Raw genomic sequence first — 14,185 nt, forward strand, 5'->3', positions numbered from 1 at the left:
TCACAAAGCACACAGGCCTTCTTATTCCTCATTAAGATTCTCTGGATTGCTAATGAAAAATGATGTTGGAACCAGAATCCCAAAGACGAACAAACTCTAGGTAAAGAACAAAACAGACATTTTCAGACAGGCAAGAACTCAGAGAATTTATTCTGCTAGTGTCTACTTTTAAGAAGTAATTTGTGACTATACTCCAGCTAATCAAGAAACTAAGAAATATGTGAGAGTCAAGAAGTGATAAGACAAATACGGAAGTCCAAAGAAGAAAATCTTAAGGTGATAATTGTATAGCATGCCTAGGAAACAATTCATCAAAATTAAAACAGAAAGCCCACGGACTCTGAGCAGAATGCCTTCAGGAGAAGTAACAGAATGGATTCCAAGAGTGATTAGGGAGCTAGATGATACTAGCGACATATTGAGAAAAACTATGTGTGTGTATGTGCATGTGTGTTTTATCTTTCAACAAGAACAAAGAAAAATAACCAACACCATGAGAAAGAAGTTCATAAACACTATATCAAAGATTCCACATATGAAGAAGAGCAATCCAAAAAAATGTAAAAAAAAAATAGAAGTTATTTGAGCCAGATGACAGGAACATTGTCTTTCATTGGGATTGGGGTCATAGCTTTGAAAGGTTCAGAAAAAAAATGTAATTGTAGCATAGTATTTGCCTCTGCAGTACACATTAACATGCCACGCTAATGAAACTCCATGTTCTCGGCTTTCGAGTCTCAGAATTAAAAAAATTGACAACACATAGAACTTTTAACATTGCTACAAAATAGAATGTAAAAGTTTACCTCTGTGACAGGGCATACAGTTAAGTTGAGAAGTGGAAGAATGGAGAAAAGGTAGGGATGTGCTAAGATCCACACAAAAACATCCTAGTGATTGCCTCCATGACCAGAGATGGGGAGGAGGTGGGAGCGGAGTGGGAAAACATAGGAGGCTGTAAAGCTTCATTAATAAATAAAAGCTGTGGGTAGAGTAGACGGTATGGGTGCAGTGTGGTTAGTGGCAACAGGCATTCTTCCCAGCCTTGTGAGGGCTGATGATTGGTCTTTCTCATCATTTTGGATGATTCTTTCTCCAGTCTCAGTTTCCTCATGTGCAAACACTAATAAGGATTTTATTGAATACTTAAGGGGGCATCTCTGCAGAGCTGTGTGGGGGGTCATTTCTCTGTGCAGCTGTTTCCTCTCTGATACTCTGCTCCATAAGCTCTGGTTGCCTTCGTCTCCCAAACTCTCAGCTGTCTCCACAACTCTGGAAATCTGCCAGAGTGTACCTCAATTTCCCCTCCCTGAGTCACTGCCTGAAAACTCTCTGAAGTCTATAAAATGGAGCAATCATAGAGCTTATCTTGGTTGATTTCCATCTCTCAAGGATTACTGTCTTTTTTTGCCTGAGGTCCAATGTCTTGACAATCATTGTTTTTTATATAAATGTTTTTTATTCAGGTGAGAGAGTAAATCTTGCCTCTGTTAGTCCATCTTGAAAGCAGAAGTCTTTTTTCAAAAAAATTTCCGCCTTCTCAGGGATCCCTTTTAGTTTCTGCCTTTCCTAAACAACCAGCTCTGCTAACCTCCTAATTTTGAAAATCTAATTTAACCACTGTTAAGGACAGTATTCATACCAACTACAACTAGCAGCCAGTAACAGAAGAAAAGAAACTAATTATATTTCTTAATTTTTATTCTGTACATTTCCACACAATTCACAATACAGAAAAAGTGTCCAAAAAGTTACTGTAACTAGTCAATTTCTTTTTCAGAGATTAGTTCAATCTCCCAAATTAATTCTATTGAAAATCTCTGTAGAGCAACACAGTGATCAAGATACTTTATATAAATAGGAAATGCAAGAAAATTAGGGAAAAATACTTTATGACTTTGTTACAAAAAACTCCATTCTTCCCTTCCCCCCCTTCCCACCCCCCTCCCTCCATTTCATATTATCTGGATCCCACTTTACCTGGAAATAAAACGTCATCATCCTACTGCCACAGCTGCTACATTTTTTGGTGTTTTTTGGATTCCACCTGCCAGCTGGCTGCTTTGCAAAAGCATGGCTCTGGGATGTGATAGGGCAGAATCAGAAATCATGAAAGAGCCCTTTATAATGTGACTGCAACTCTCCGAGCAGATGTGGCCTTTGAGAGTGCGCTACCCACAGCCAAGGGTACTCTGGGTGCCCAGGAGCCTTTTCCCACTCAGAAATCAGATTAAACGGAACATATTCATTCTTACGGAACTGAGACTGTCCTCTACTCCTTACTTCTTTACAGGAATGGTTTTCCTCACTTTCAATCAGCTATGGTCCATATAATATTCAGATTCACAGTTGCCCATTTAACCATTGGTAATTTAAAAAAAAAACAAAAACAGCCTAGCTAACCTTTACTGAGACTAATTTGAACCCTAACTTTCTAAAGATGTGTTTTGCAAAATATTCTATTGTGCTAGAATATTTTGTCTATTAAGGTTCCAAATCTCATTCCCCAGGATGGCAAGAACCCACACTTCCCAGCCCTCAATCCCGATGTTAGCAAGCATCAATCTAGTTCTAGTTGCACTGGAAATTGTTCATGTGGTCTGAGCCTCAGTCCAACCAATGGGGTCATGGGGGGCAGCAAGCAAAAAAATTTATTGTTAATAAAACCCAAAAGTTCAGGAAACATTTGGATTCATTGTACAAGCTGCAGTAAATATCAAAGCTAGAAGGTATTTTAAAAGTGATAAATCTCACCAACATATTTGAGAGAATTACCTATAAATTTAAAACAAAAAATAGTGTAAACCAACTTAGGGCTGTCCTTGTTTATTTTTATAAATAAAGACAATTTGTAAACACCTCCTATCTCTATAATTTTTAAGAAGAAATGTTATATGTAAATCCCAAAGTAAGAAAGTCATAGTCTTTGAATTTGTAAAGATTGACTATATTTAGATTTGTGAAAAATCCCCTAAATTGTCCTTATTTTTCTCAAATTTTATCATAGACCACCACAAGTCTGAGGACAGGTCTAACCTCCTATGCGTACTTGGAGAAACTCCTTCGAAAAACAACCCAGGGGCTGGCCTGGTGATGTAGTGGTTAAATTCGCGCACTCCACTTTGGCTGCCCAGGGTTTGCAGGTTCGGATCCCAGGCACAGATCTATACACTGCTCATCAAGCCATGCTGTGGCAGCATCCCACATAAATTAGAGGAAGATTGGCACAGATGTTAGCTCAGCTACAATCTTCCTCGCCAAAAAAACCAAAAACCAAAAAAACAACCCAGTACTTTAGAAAACTCTATTAGAAAGTTCTTCTTTCTATTAGCAGAGACCTGTTTTTCGCTAAATTCCACACATAATCTAATTCTTCTAAACGGCATACATTGAAAATTTCATAATGATACTCCTTGAAGCCATTCTGAACAAGTTTAATCTTCATCTATATCTTCTAAATTTGCTTTTCACGCGGATCAAAGTTTGCTGAGGGTATATATTATTTATTTGTGGGTTGCCATGGCTATTTGTGTTAAGACCAGAGCCTTATTACTGTATTACTCTTGAGAATCTTTTCACCTTTCCCCATAACACTGCTTTTCTCTTTCCTTCCCAAGCCGGGGGCAAGGAGTAGGGTGGGGAAGGAAGTGGAGTGGGAGCAGTTCTCTGAGCTAGACTCCAGATATGGGCCCATTTCTTACTACCGTCTTAAGAGTGACTCCCCCCCCCCCCCCCCCCACCGCCCCGGCCTAGCCAATTTGAAATCTAGGAACTCAGGCCCATTATTATGGAAGTAAGGGAAGATTGGCTATTAAAACTGTAGTCCACAAACGGAAACATCATAGACACATTAGTCCAGTGATGTGAGGTTGTCTTATTTAAAGACAGTAAGTTATAGAAATTGCCTCCGTGCTTTACCATAAAATATAGAGATCTGCACACCTCCAACAACAAATGGGTAGAAAATATGAAAACGAACACTAGATCCTTTGTTTTCACTTTAATTCCTGAACTTGTGACTGTTCTGACTTAGTAGAAACATATATCTTATTCAGGAGATTTGGGAATTGGCTAGCCATTGGGTAAAGTGTATGTGCATGTAAAAGGAAAGCAAATTTTATTTTAGGGTCATGAAATACCTGCTTCTAAATGATCTGGGTTATATTTTCAATGACTGGTGTTTTTACAAAAATGCTTTCATTGTCATCTACGTGGCAGGAACCTGGGGGACGGGGGAGGCTGGGAAAAGGGCCCTAATTGAGTTCTGCTCTAAAGTCGTAGAAAGCTAAACCTGGAGAATAGCACAGAAGTCTTTTAGTCTAAGCTCCCTCCCCTCACAAGTAAGGACCTGCTTTTACATGGTCCCTGATTGAGCTGTTCAGTTTTCACTTAAATACTAGAAGAAACACTAGCTGCAATAAGTTCACTCTGTCTTTTTAGAAAGTCCAATCCATTTTCTCTGGATGTAATGTTTAAGAAAAAAAAAATCCTTATATAAGTAACAAGCCTACCTCCTTTTTATTTCTGTTCCTGATTGCTTCTGTCTCTATTTTATTCTGCCAATTGTCTGCCCTACAGAACTTGAATATAACAGTCCTACTTAACCTGTTTCCTCCAAACAGTCCTATTCCTAATCCAATTTTGTCTTCTTTCCAGATCAAACATCCCTCTTCTACATATTCACGAATCTGCTCATCGAGATGCCTTGTAAAATATGAGATTCAGAATTGAAGAACAGCTCAGGCCCGTTGGTTCTTTCCACTTCCAGCGCAGCATGACTTCCCATAGCTGTACTGGGTCTCTATGTACGTGACTATGTATGGACTTAGCTGTGCATACCCAGCCATAAACGTAAAGCAATGGAGTCTTGAATGGCAAGGCCATTTTCAACACTTTGGTGCAGCATTCTGAAATAATATCATTCCAATAGTGACTTCCAAGAAGAGAAAATAGTACTAACATTCTTAAATGCTGAGAATCATAAAGTAGAGAAGCCAAGAAGTCATCCTTGGTGTTCATTTCTTCTTGTGAAATCCACCTCGGTTCCAAAACATTTGACCTTTTTTGCCCTTGAAATATGTCCAAGCTGATAATGCTGTTGAAATCTGTCTGATAGGAAAAACTCTCCATTTTTAACTCCATTTTCTGCCTCAGTTCTAACCAACTCTTGGTATGGGATCTTAGGTAAATATTTTTTCAAGGAGGCGCCTTCTAAATTATGGAAATTGGAATGATTGATGTAAAACAGCATTGAAGCAATGGTGAAAAATTATTTACTTAGAAAACATCTATTGTATACACGTTTGTCTGCTAATATCTAAGCTCTGGAGGCGGTTCTACCACTTACTATACGAATCTGCGCAAGTTGAATTCACTGCGCAGAGATTCCATCTATCTACGTAAAATGCATTATCTGCATTATCCACCTCATGGGTTTGTAATGAAGCTCAAAAGTGTCAAAAATGCTAAAGCACTAACATTTTAAAAATTACCGAAATTGTTATTAATAAACAGTATAGATTTGAGTTGTTTAAGCTATTTTCGGTTGAAAGCTATACGTGTTTCACTAAAAGATTGAGAAACAAGAGAGTTTCAGCTGTTCCCACAGTTAAAGACTCCCATTTAAGATGCCATTTGGCTCAAAATATTGAAACATTGGAAAATGGGGAAAAACCAGAGTCATCACTTTCTTATTTCCATGGGCAAGCCCTCCATTGTAATTATCATGCCAGGAGCAGAAGCCAAGGCATTTTCCATGATTGCTTTCACATACATTTACTTGGATCCCAAATATCTCTCAGGCAGAATTTTCTTCTGTGGTTATATTAGATTACATTTAATTCTAAGAATATCAGATCACAGCACTTTTTTATACTGGACAGACAGTAAAACAGATTTCTAATAGGACTTTGCTTAAGAATGCCTAAGAATATTCATCAAAACCCTTAATGCTTCCAGGAGTATTTTGCAGGAAGTTATACCTCTTAGTATGTTTTTCTTCACTAGCTCTTAAGTTCATGCCTAGTTGGTTTAAAAATTTTTAAATCTAAAGGTCACTCTCCCCCAAATTTTAAAGCCTCGCACAAAGTGATGTTTTCAAGATTAAACGTCAAGAGTTTCATAAATTTTTAAAATAAAACCCTGCCATTCAACGTCATTTTAAAAGAAAAATTTAAAAATTCACAGAATCAAATTCCAGGTCCCTCAGATACACTTGTTTATCACAATGTCCTTCCAGGTGGTCTCGTATATTCTGTTTAAATACTGCCAGTGGCTGAAAGTTTTCAACTCCATAAGCGTGCCCCCTCTACTGTTTGACAATATTTATACTTCATCTTTATGTTTATTCAAAACCCACTGCAAATTTTGCCCATTGTTTCTAGTTCTGTCCTTGAGATATAGGATAAATGAGTTTTAGCTCTCATTTTAGTAGTGTTTCTAAGTCTCATCTTAAAGTCTTGGTTTCAAATGCATTTTGAGAACAGTTCCAAGACTCCAAGAAAAAGGAAATGCAAAATGTCATTTCTTTCATATTCCTATTCTCATCTCATACTTCCAAGTCTACAACATTGCTGGCTAAAGAGTGGCTGGTACAATACAGGCTTGACTGAACCCTCAGTTCATGTTCCCCTAGGACCTGGGGGTTCTCCTGCACAGAACTGATCCCATCGGAATTTGTCTTATCTCCTAGACTGCCAGCTCCATGAAGCCAAGAGTTTTGTCTCTTGCATTCATTCTTATATCTTAGGTATGGTGACTGCATGAGAGTAAGTGATAAATATATTTTTAAATAAATAATTAACTACAAGAATGTATGATTGATTCATGAACATGAATGCATGCTGAACGACTGAATACGTATATAAATAGACTCTGGAATCTGTCCATGAGGATACCATCCAATATTCAAATCTCTAGTTTAAAATGAAATGCTTTAACAGCCTAAGAATTATTCTTTCTGCTTTCTTTTTGAGGCCAGTTCAGTGACTCTCAGTGTCCCAGGAGCACAGGGTGTCCAGGGGCACTACTCCCTGTTTAGTTCCTACTTTTAGGTTTCTCATTCAACTGTGGGGAGACAGCCTAAAATCCACAGATGGCCAGTAGGAGTATAATATATATATAATCCAGCCATCCAAGTGACTTGAAGGAGGCATATTGTTTATATGGTTGGATGTAGAAGAAGCTGCCATGATTGTGTACTCTCATGGTGTGACTAAGAAATTTGCTAAACCTATCTGTCAGATTACTTCCCAGAACAAGGCTTGTTATAGCTCTGTAAGATGATGAAGGTCAGTGAACGTGTATTTGTCCTTTGGGCAAAGTGGATACTTGTCCCAGAGGGTAATTTCTCTTTGATCCATTTTGAGCATAACATCTGGGGGAGATTTGGGCATCTGTGTGACAAAATTATTGAAGGTAGTGGCAGAAAGTCCAGGAGCAGGACTATTGCCATAGTCAGACAATTGGAAAGACTAGAGATGAGTGATGACTAGGATACAGAAAAGAGATGGGGCCAAAGTCAATCTGAGAGGCTCAGCAGAGAGAAACCTATAAGACTTCCAGTCAGCTGAACGTGGAGTTCAGAGAATGAGAAAGTTGAGAGATTCAGGGATGGCTCTATTAAGACCTGAGCAGAAGCTATTTTATATTAAGTAAATGTTAAAGATTAATTAGAAAACTCTCTAACAAATGTTCTATTTTTTCCCTAAAATGAAAATAATTCATTTAAGTAGAGCAATTTGTAGTTTTATTTGATAGTTATGATGAGTCATTTTAACAATGATCTATGTTATTTTTAAATAGCATAATTGAATAAAATATCATGCTGTTCTCAGTGATTTCATTAGCTACTCCTACTGGAAGTCAGCCAAGCTACTCAGACCCCAGCCCACATCCAAGTTATTACACCTTCCTGGCAGTAGCTTGCCCTAATTAAATATCATTAGGCAACCTACTGAATGTTAGCCCTGTAAACTCAGCCTTGTAAAGAGATGTCAGCATCACAGAGGAAGGAACTCTCCACTTGAGATCCAAAAGTAGCAGACAAGTCTCTGGGCTCAGGTGGGTTTAATGCTTCATGAAAGGTAGCATAAACAATTATGAGACCTCTTGGTCATGGATTTTATGACACAGGCAATAACAAATACCATGTGCAACTGGAATGCTGCAGTAATAGAACTAAGCTTAGTAACAGTAGAACCAACAAAGAATAAATGAAAATTTTCTGTTACCTTATCTTTGTCTGTTGGTGTTAACTACACATATATAGATGATCGGCATGCTTCTAAAATGTTTTATCTTTTTTAAACCTATGCAAAATATGTGTATATAGTATATATACACATATATGTATACAAATAAATACATTTCTATATGTCGGGGGGTGGCTTGTGTATGCAGAGTATTTTTTGCATAACATACAAGCAACAATGTTTATCAGTGTTAACACTTTATCTCTAGGGAGTGGAAGTGAGGACACTACACCAGCACTGAGGAACATGTTGACTTTGCACATGATACTCATCTATGGTATTAGAGCTTTTTATAAAAAGCATGTTCTACTCTTATAATTAAAAAATCCAAATATTTTAAATAAAGTTGACATGTTAAAAAAAAAAAAACTGCTGCCCCACATTTTCTAAGACTTGAATATTATGAGGAGTCTAGTAAATAAATTTCAAAATCCTTTAGGCAAAGAAACTGCTTCTAGGTCCAAACAAAAATAACCACCTGTTGAGTATCTCTCAGTGCAGACAGATCTGCCTAAGCACTGAGGGCAGCTATGACGAAAGGATGGGGGGGCCACTGGAGATGAGAGGCTTTCCATCAGTCATCACTAATTTCATGGCTGTGTACTCACCAGCTAAATTCTCTGTTTCAGAAATTGTGTTGGTTTTAGGTTATAACCTCTATAGAGGTAACCAGAACTCTTACAGCGAAATTCCCAGCCATGGTGTTTATTCCCTTCTTGGCTTCTGTTCTTTCTCAAGTCCTTGAATGTGATAAAGCACAGCTTAACGGGGTTCTATTTCAGTAAAGGTGGAATACTGGAATATAAGGCTTCAAAAATGACCAACTTTAAGGTTATGTGATGTTGTCTTTTAAGAACACTCCATTTCTCATCCCTCTATCTGCCTAATCTAAAAATGGAATCCCAGAGCAGACAGTGCCACCACACAAAGGGCTTTCTTCTAAGCCAAACACAGAGGAAGGTCAGCTTAGTCAGTCACTCTTTGCAATACTGTCTCAGTAGGCTTTGTAGAAAATATTTCTATAGGTATATAGTTTTCAGTCTTTCAAAGCTATGTGGGTTTTCAGACCAGGGCCAGACCATTTGCTTCTATACTCCTGGTGGCCCACTAAAGGGGATACTATAAATGTACGCTGAGTTGGAAACTCCTGGAGCATATGGTCTTAGCTCTTTCTAAAGCCCAGGACTGTCACACGCAGTGATCAATTAAAAATAAAACTGTCGCAGGAGGTAGATTTAAGGTTTAAGCCACTAAATACATAACTGTTCTGTTCATTTTTGATGTTCTTTTTTTGGAAAGCCCAGGTCCTCGGGGTATTTGCTTTTTCAAAGAGATATTTGCCTTGGTCATATATCACTCCCCATCAATAACGTAGGACTTTAATATTTTTTGTTTTTTGTTTTTTTTTCAGTTTGGAATGATTTCCAAATGTACCAGGACCCCTACAGTAGTCAGTACCTCATCTATTTTCATACCAGGAATTTACTTGTGACTTCAACTGGAGCTATTTGAATTGGCCCAGAGCCACCTGTACCCTAAATTTTCTCTGGGCTGCTTTGAGCATCACAGAGAAATATGAGACAGTAGTTGGTGAAAATAGACTCCTCCATCACACCAATGGCAGCTGGGTAACTGACTGCGTGGTCAAATGTTTGGCTCTATCTGGGGAATGGAAGGCACCATTCAAAGCCAGATTCCAGTCTGTTTTAAGGATTATATTTCTGTCATCACAGCATCTCCTTGACAGTTCCACCAACTGAAAAACTCCCAATAGAAACCCAGTGATTAAATTCTCCTGGAGCATATTTTTTTCCAGCTTCTGGAAACAATCTACTGTACTCCCTCCTTCCCTCACCATAAAACCCAAAAGATAGTTCCATTTCTAAGACTGATATATGGAAATAGATTACTCACAACCAACCCATTCTCCCACAGCTGGAAATAATGCCAACAATTTGGTTTTGGAACGACTAAGGAGAGACTTAGTCCCCATCCACTGAGAGGCTATTCCTACTGAACATAGTATATCACTACCTGTACTTTCAAAATGATATGAGGCCAAATGTGATCAGAAAAGCAACGCAACATCACTGGACCTTTAAATTAAATGTGGAGAAATGATCATTTATGTTCACATGCAGAAACACTAGGGAAACACTTTGTTTGTGTCTAAGAGCAAAATGTAAGAAAGGTCAGAAGACATCAGTTTTAGTATGAAGCAAAACCCTTGATCACCCACTTTCATTTCTGAACTATACTCAAGTCAAGTAGATATTTTCACCGAAAGTTAGAAGACTTTTTCTCCTGATATTTTAGTTATCAAAGAGTCCCTAATAGAGGTACCCGTAAATACCAACTGATCTGTGGCAGGATTAGAAGTTGCAATTCCACTGCCAGAGAGATATTTCTAGCTAGGCTCCCACAGTGGTCTGCACTAAGAACTTTCTGGTAGGGGAAAATAGAGAAAAGAATATATTAGACTACCCCATACATGAAAAGTGGGGGTATAGTGCTATCAGGTATGAGCTTGGGACCTGACAAGTAATAGGTGAGGCATCCATCAAAAAGATCCAGCATCCCAGAAATCTGGTAGTGAAATTCATAAAACAAGCCTCTGTCCTTGGGACCAGCTTATTTGGGGTAATGAAAACCAAAACCTTAGAAGGAAAATCTCAAATGGGCCCCCTCTCACCACTGTACCCAAGAGTATATACCTATTAGCCTCTGTGCAACATTCCAGTGATTGCTTCCTTGCTTAAGTGAGTTATTTTGACATATGTTGCTACTTTTGCTTTTGCTGTTTTATTTCAAGTCGATCAGCCTGCTTTCTATTATCACTCAAAAAAGTCTAGAAGTAAATGCTGTCCTAGTGCTCCATTTCCTGTAACCACAGTTCCCACACATGGTTTTCTGCTCTGTAATTTAAACAGCACTTAAAATTGAGTGGTTCTGCAAACTAGCTACGGGCCTTTGTTTAATCCATTGCTCATCTCTATTGCAGCAAAAGGCAAAGATGGCTACACATAGGCAGTACGGAGCTGTACAAACAGCCCAAGCTGACCCAGTCCTTCATGGCTACTGGCAACAGCCTGTGACCTGGGCTGCCCCTGGGTTACCTCTCTGAGGTACCTCTGCACACAGACAACTCCCATGCCACCTCACCATACCTCAGAGATATAGCACACAAGTTGACATTATCCATGTGGCACTTCCCAGCTCCTATATAATGAAAAGGGATAGGGGAGGGGAGGAGGCATGCAAAAAGTCACTAAGTAGTCGTGGTATATTTAGTCTTGGAAATGGAAGCGGTTTTACAGTTATATTTCTGCAGGACATCCAGAGGGTTTTAAAAGACCTTCAGATAGTCTTGTGGTCTTCAAAGACTGCATGTAAAGAGAACAGATCATATCATATTTTTTCAATTGATGGGTTATCACAGTGGAGTTGTGCAGTATAGGGGAAAGATGAATGCAGAGAGGGAGGAGGGAGCAGTGCCATTTATACAAACATCCTTTGAATCTTTAAAATAAATTATACAGGTGAACACAGAAGTTCATGCTACTTGCTGGAAGCAATAAGGACCAAATTTCGTGGAACTCGTATTCCACACATCCAGATATTCTGCCTCATCGTCAGTGGGCTATCTGTTCTCTTGTACATCTTGGGAGCCCTTAAAATTGGTGGCATGGTCTCAGATAGATTCTTGCAGGAGACAGACTTATGGTTTCCATCGGCTTCTTCCAGGGGAGCTGCCCGATCGCTGGGAGGGCACAGGTGATATGCTCGCGCAGGTTCTCATTGCCCGTCTATCAGGGTCAAACAGCAGTTTCCAGGTCCTCATGGCCAATGATCTTATAGTTCAGGCGGCTTTCTAAGTAAGCAGCCAAATCTGGGTCTCCAGCCTGCTGTGCTCTGTCTTGAGGTGTCTTACCCTATAGGTAACAATGAAAAAGAAAGAGACACAAACACTTGGGATGAGACGAAAAAAACCCCACAAAATTACAAAACAGAGCTGCTCAAAGACTACTCACTAATAAGGATCTTTCCATGTTTACTGTTTTAGAGTTCACAAGACACTTTGAAATCTATCATCTTATATGAGCATCACATCAAACATGTGAGGCAGGTAACTTCAAGAGAAAGAGATGATCACTTTTGACAGGTGAAGCTTATATCTAAGGAAACGAAGGTTCACAGAGTAACTGAGTGCCCAACAGGAAACTGTGGCATAGTGAGTTTTGGAACTCTGATCCTTTTTGGAAGAAGGCGGATAGAAATCATTGAATAGATAAATAGGGAAGCAGGCATTCTGATTTCTAGTTCGGTCTCTTTCTATTATACTGAACTCTGGGAAGTGACAAGCAGAACCTGAGAGGAAGGAGTGCTCATAAACGACCTTAAAGGGTTTCTTTGTTGGTTTCAAAGACTTCAGTTAAGTTCTCCTCAATTTAGAACTATCTCATCTCTCCAAAAAGTAACGTAGTATTACCAGTAATTCCACTACACTAAGACAACCGTTGTAAACCTTCCATCGAGTAATTATTTCACCTTTTCTTATAGCTATATAAATAATTATTTTTATGAAAATAAAACCACACTTTGCTAATATACTGTAATATAACGTGATTTTTCACTGAATAATATATCAAACTTTTTAATGTCATTAAATGTTCTTCTACATCATTTTAAATGATCATATAATTTCTTGCAGTCTACTATAGTGCTATATGTATACTTGCACACACACACATGTGTGATATTTTTGAAACGAGGTCGATGAATAGAAGTCAGCAATAAAAGGAGGGAGGGTGTCTATTCTCTTGAATGTTTACAGATATTATTTAACACTCCCTGAAACTTCCAGTTTTTGTTCAATGATACTGTTTTATCCATTTAAAAAGTGATATTAAGTTCTAAGGAAAGGGTAGAAGCATTATCATCATACCAAAGAAATAGCTCCATGTATAAATGCATAAGAGTTTTACAAAAATTATCAAAGACTTCTCAGTCTCCATCTCAGCTCTTGCAATGGACAGTGTCGACTTCAATTAAGCTGACTCCTGGTAGCCTAAAAGGGTATGTGGGGTAAAGGATTAAAGGAAAGTAACAATGGCTCTGGACGCTTTCTAAAATTTTACTCACTTGGTTGGGATTCAACATTTAACCACTAGGTTAAAGTTCCTATGATAATTTTATTCAACTTGTTTACAGTATTAGTAGACTATCTCATCTTTACATCAATATTAACGAGGTTGGAATTCCTAGCTTCCAAATATTCAAAGAGATGGACTGGGGTGGGCCTTTGAGTCATTTTTTAAGGAATTGTTCTATTGAGAGAAATTCTCAAGATATTGTGTCTCTCCAAAAAATTCCAAGAGAAGATCCAGTCATAATTGTCATATTCTGCTTTCACCTAGCATCAAATTACAGAATGGAAAAATTAAAGGATTCTTGAAAAGGAGGAAGCATAAGTATATTACTTCAACTGGTAAGATCTCTAAAACATAATTTTGGGTAAAAAGTGATACAATCGCACATATAGTATGACTTTATCTACTTAAAAAAATGAGAAAAACAGACATACACGTGAAGAGAAAGCATTAAAATTTTAATAATATATAGGTCTAGATAGTGGGATTTCTAGCGATTTTTACTTTTGTATTTTTTGCATTGCTAGAGTTTTCTATGTGAGAATACACTATATTTATAATCATAAAATAATAAAGTTATTTGTTTGCATTTTTATAAAAAGTATACACATAACACAAAATAGGAAGAAATCTCAAGGAACATCAAGCCCATTCATCTGATTCAGAAACTCAGATAGATAAAAAAAGAGCACTGTGCTCAAGGGCCAGGTCTGCCGTCTAGTCTTTTGTTTGTCCCTCTATTTCATGTTGCTCTTCCCTTTCCTTTTAGTGTATTATCTGAAT

General features: G+C 38.1%; 1 protein-coding gene across 13 annotated transcripts in view; it reads right to left on the reverse strand.

Moving 5' to 3' along the window:
• Nucleotides 1-8,050: 8,050 nt before the first annotated feature.
• The window catches only part of DGKI (diacylglycerol kinase iota), a 423,828-nt gene continuing 417,693 nt past the window's right edge, over nt 8,051-14,185 (reverse strand). For 9 of the 13 annotated variants that reach the window (XR_011438274.1, XR_011438273.1, XM_070265911.1 and 6 more), the window contains one exon: nt 11,518-12,184. Coding sequence is in view for 11 of the 13 variants with exons in the window: in XM_070265911.1 (XP_070122012.1) it covers nt 12,068-12,184 (117 nt within the window). In the remaining 2 variants the exon portion in view is untranslated. Of the gene's footprint in view, nt 12,185-14,185 lie in introns of all 13 variants that reach the window. The other 4 variants (XM_070265910.1, XM_023639768.2, XM_070265905.1 and 1 more) reach the window with 1 other exon arrangement.

The sequence above is a fragment of the Equus caballus genome, chromosome 4 (assembly GCF_041296265.1).
Source record: "Equus caballus isolate H_3958 breed thoroughbred chromosome 4, TB-T2T, whole genome shotgun sequence".
In the NCBI taxonomy this organism is placed as follows: Eukaryota; Metazoa; Chordata; class Mammalia; order Perissodactyla; family Equidae; genus Equus; species Equus caballus.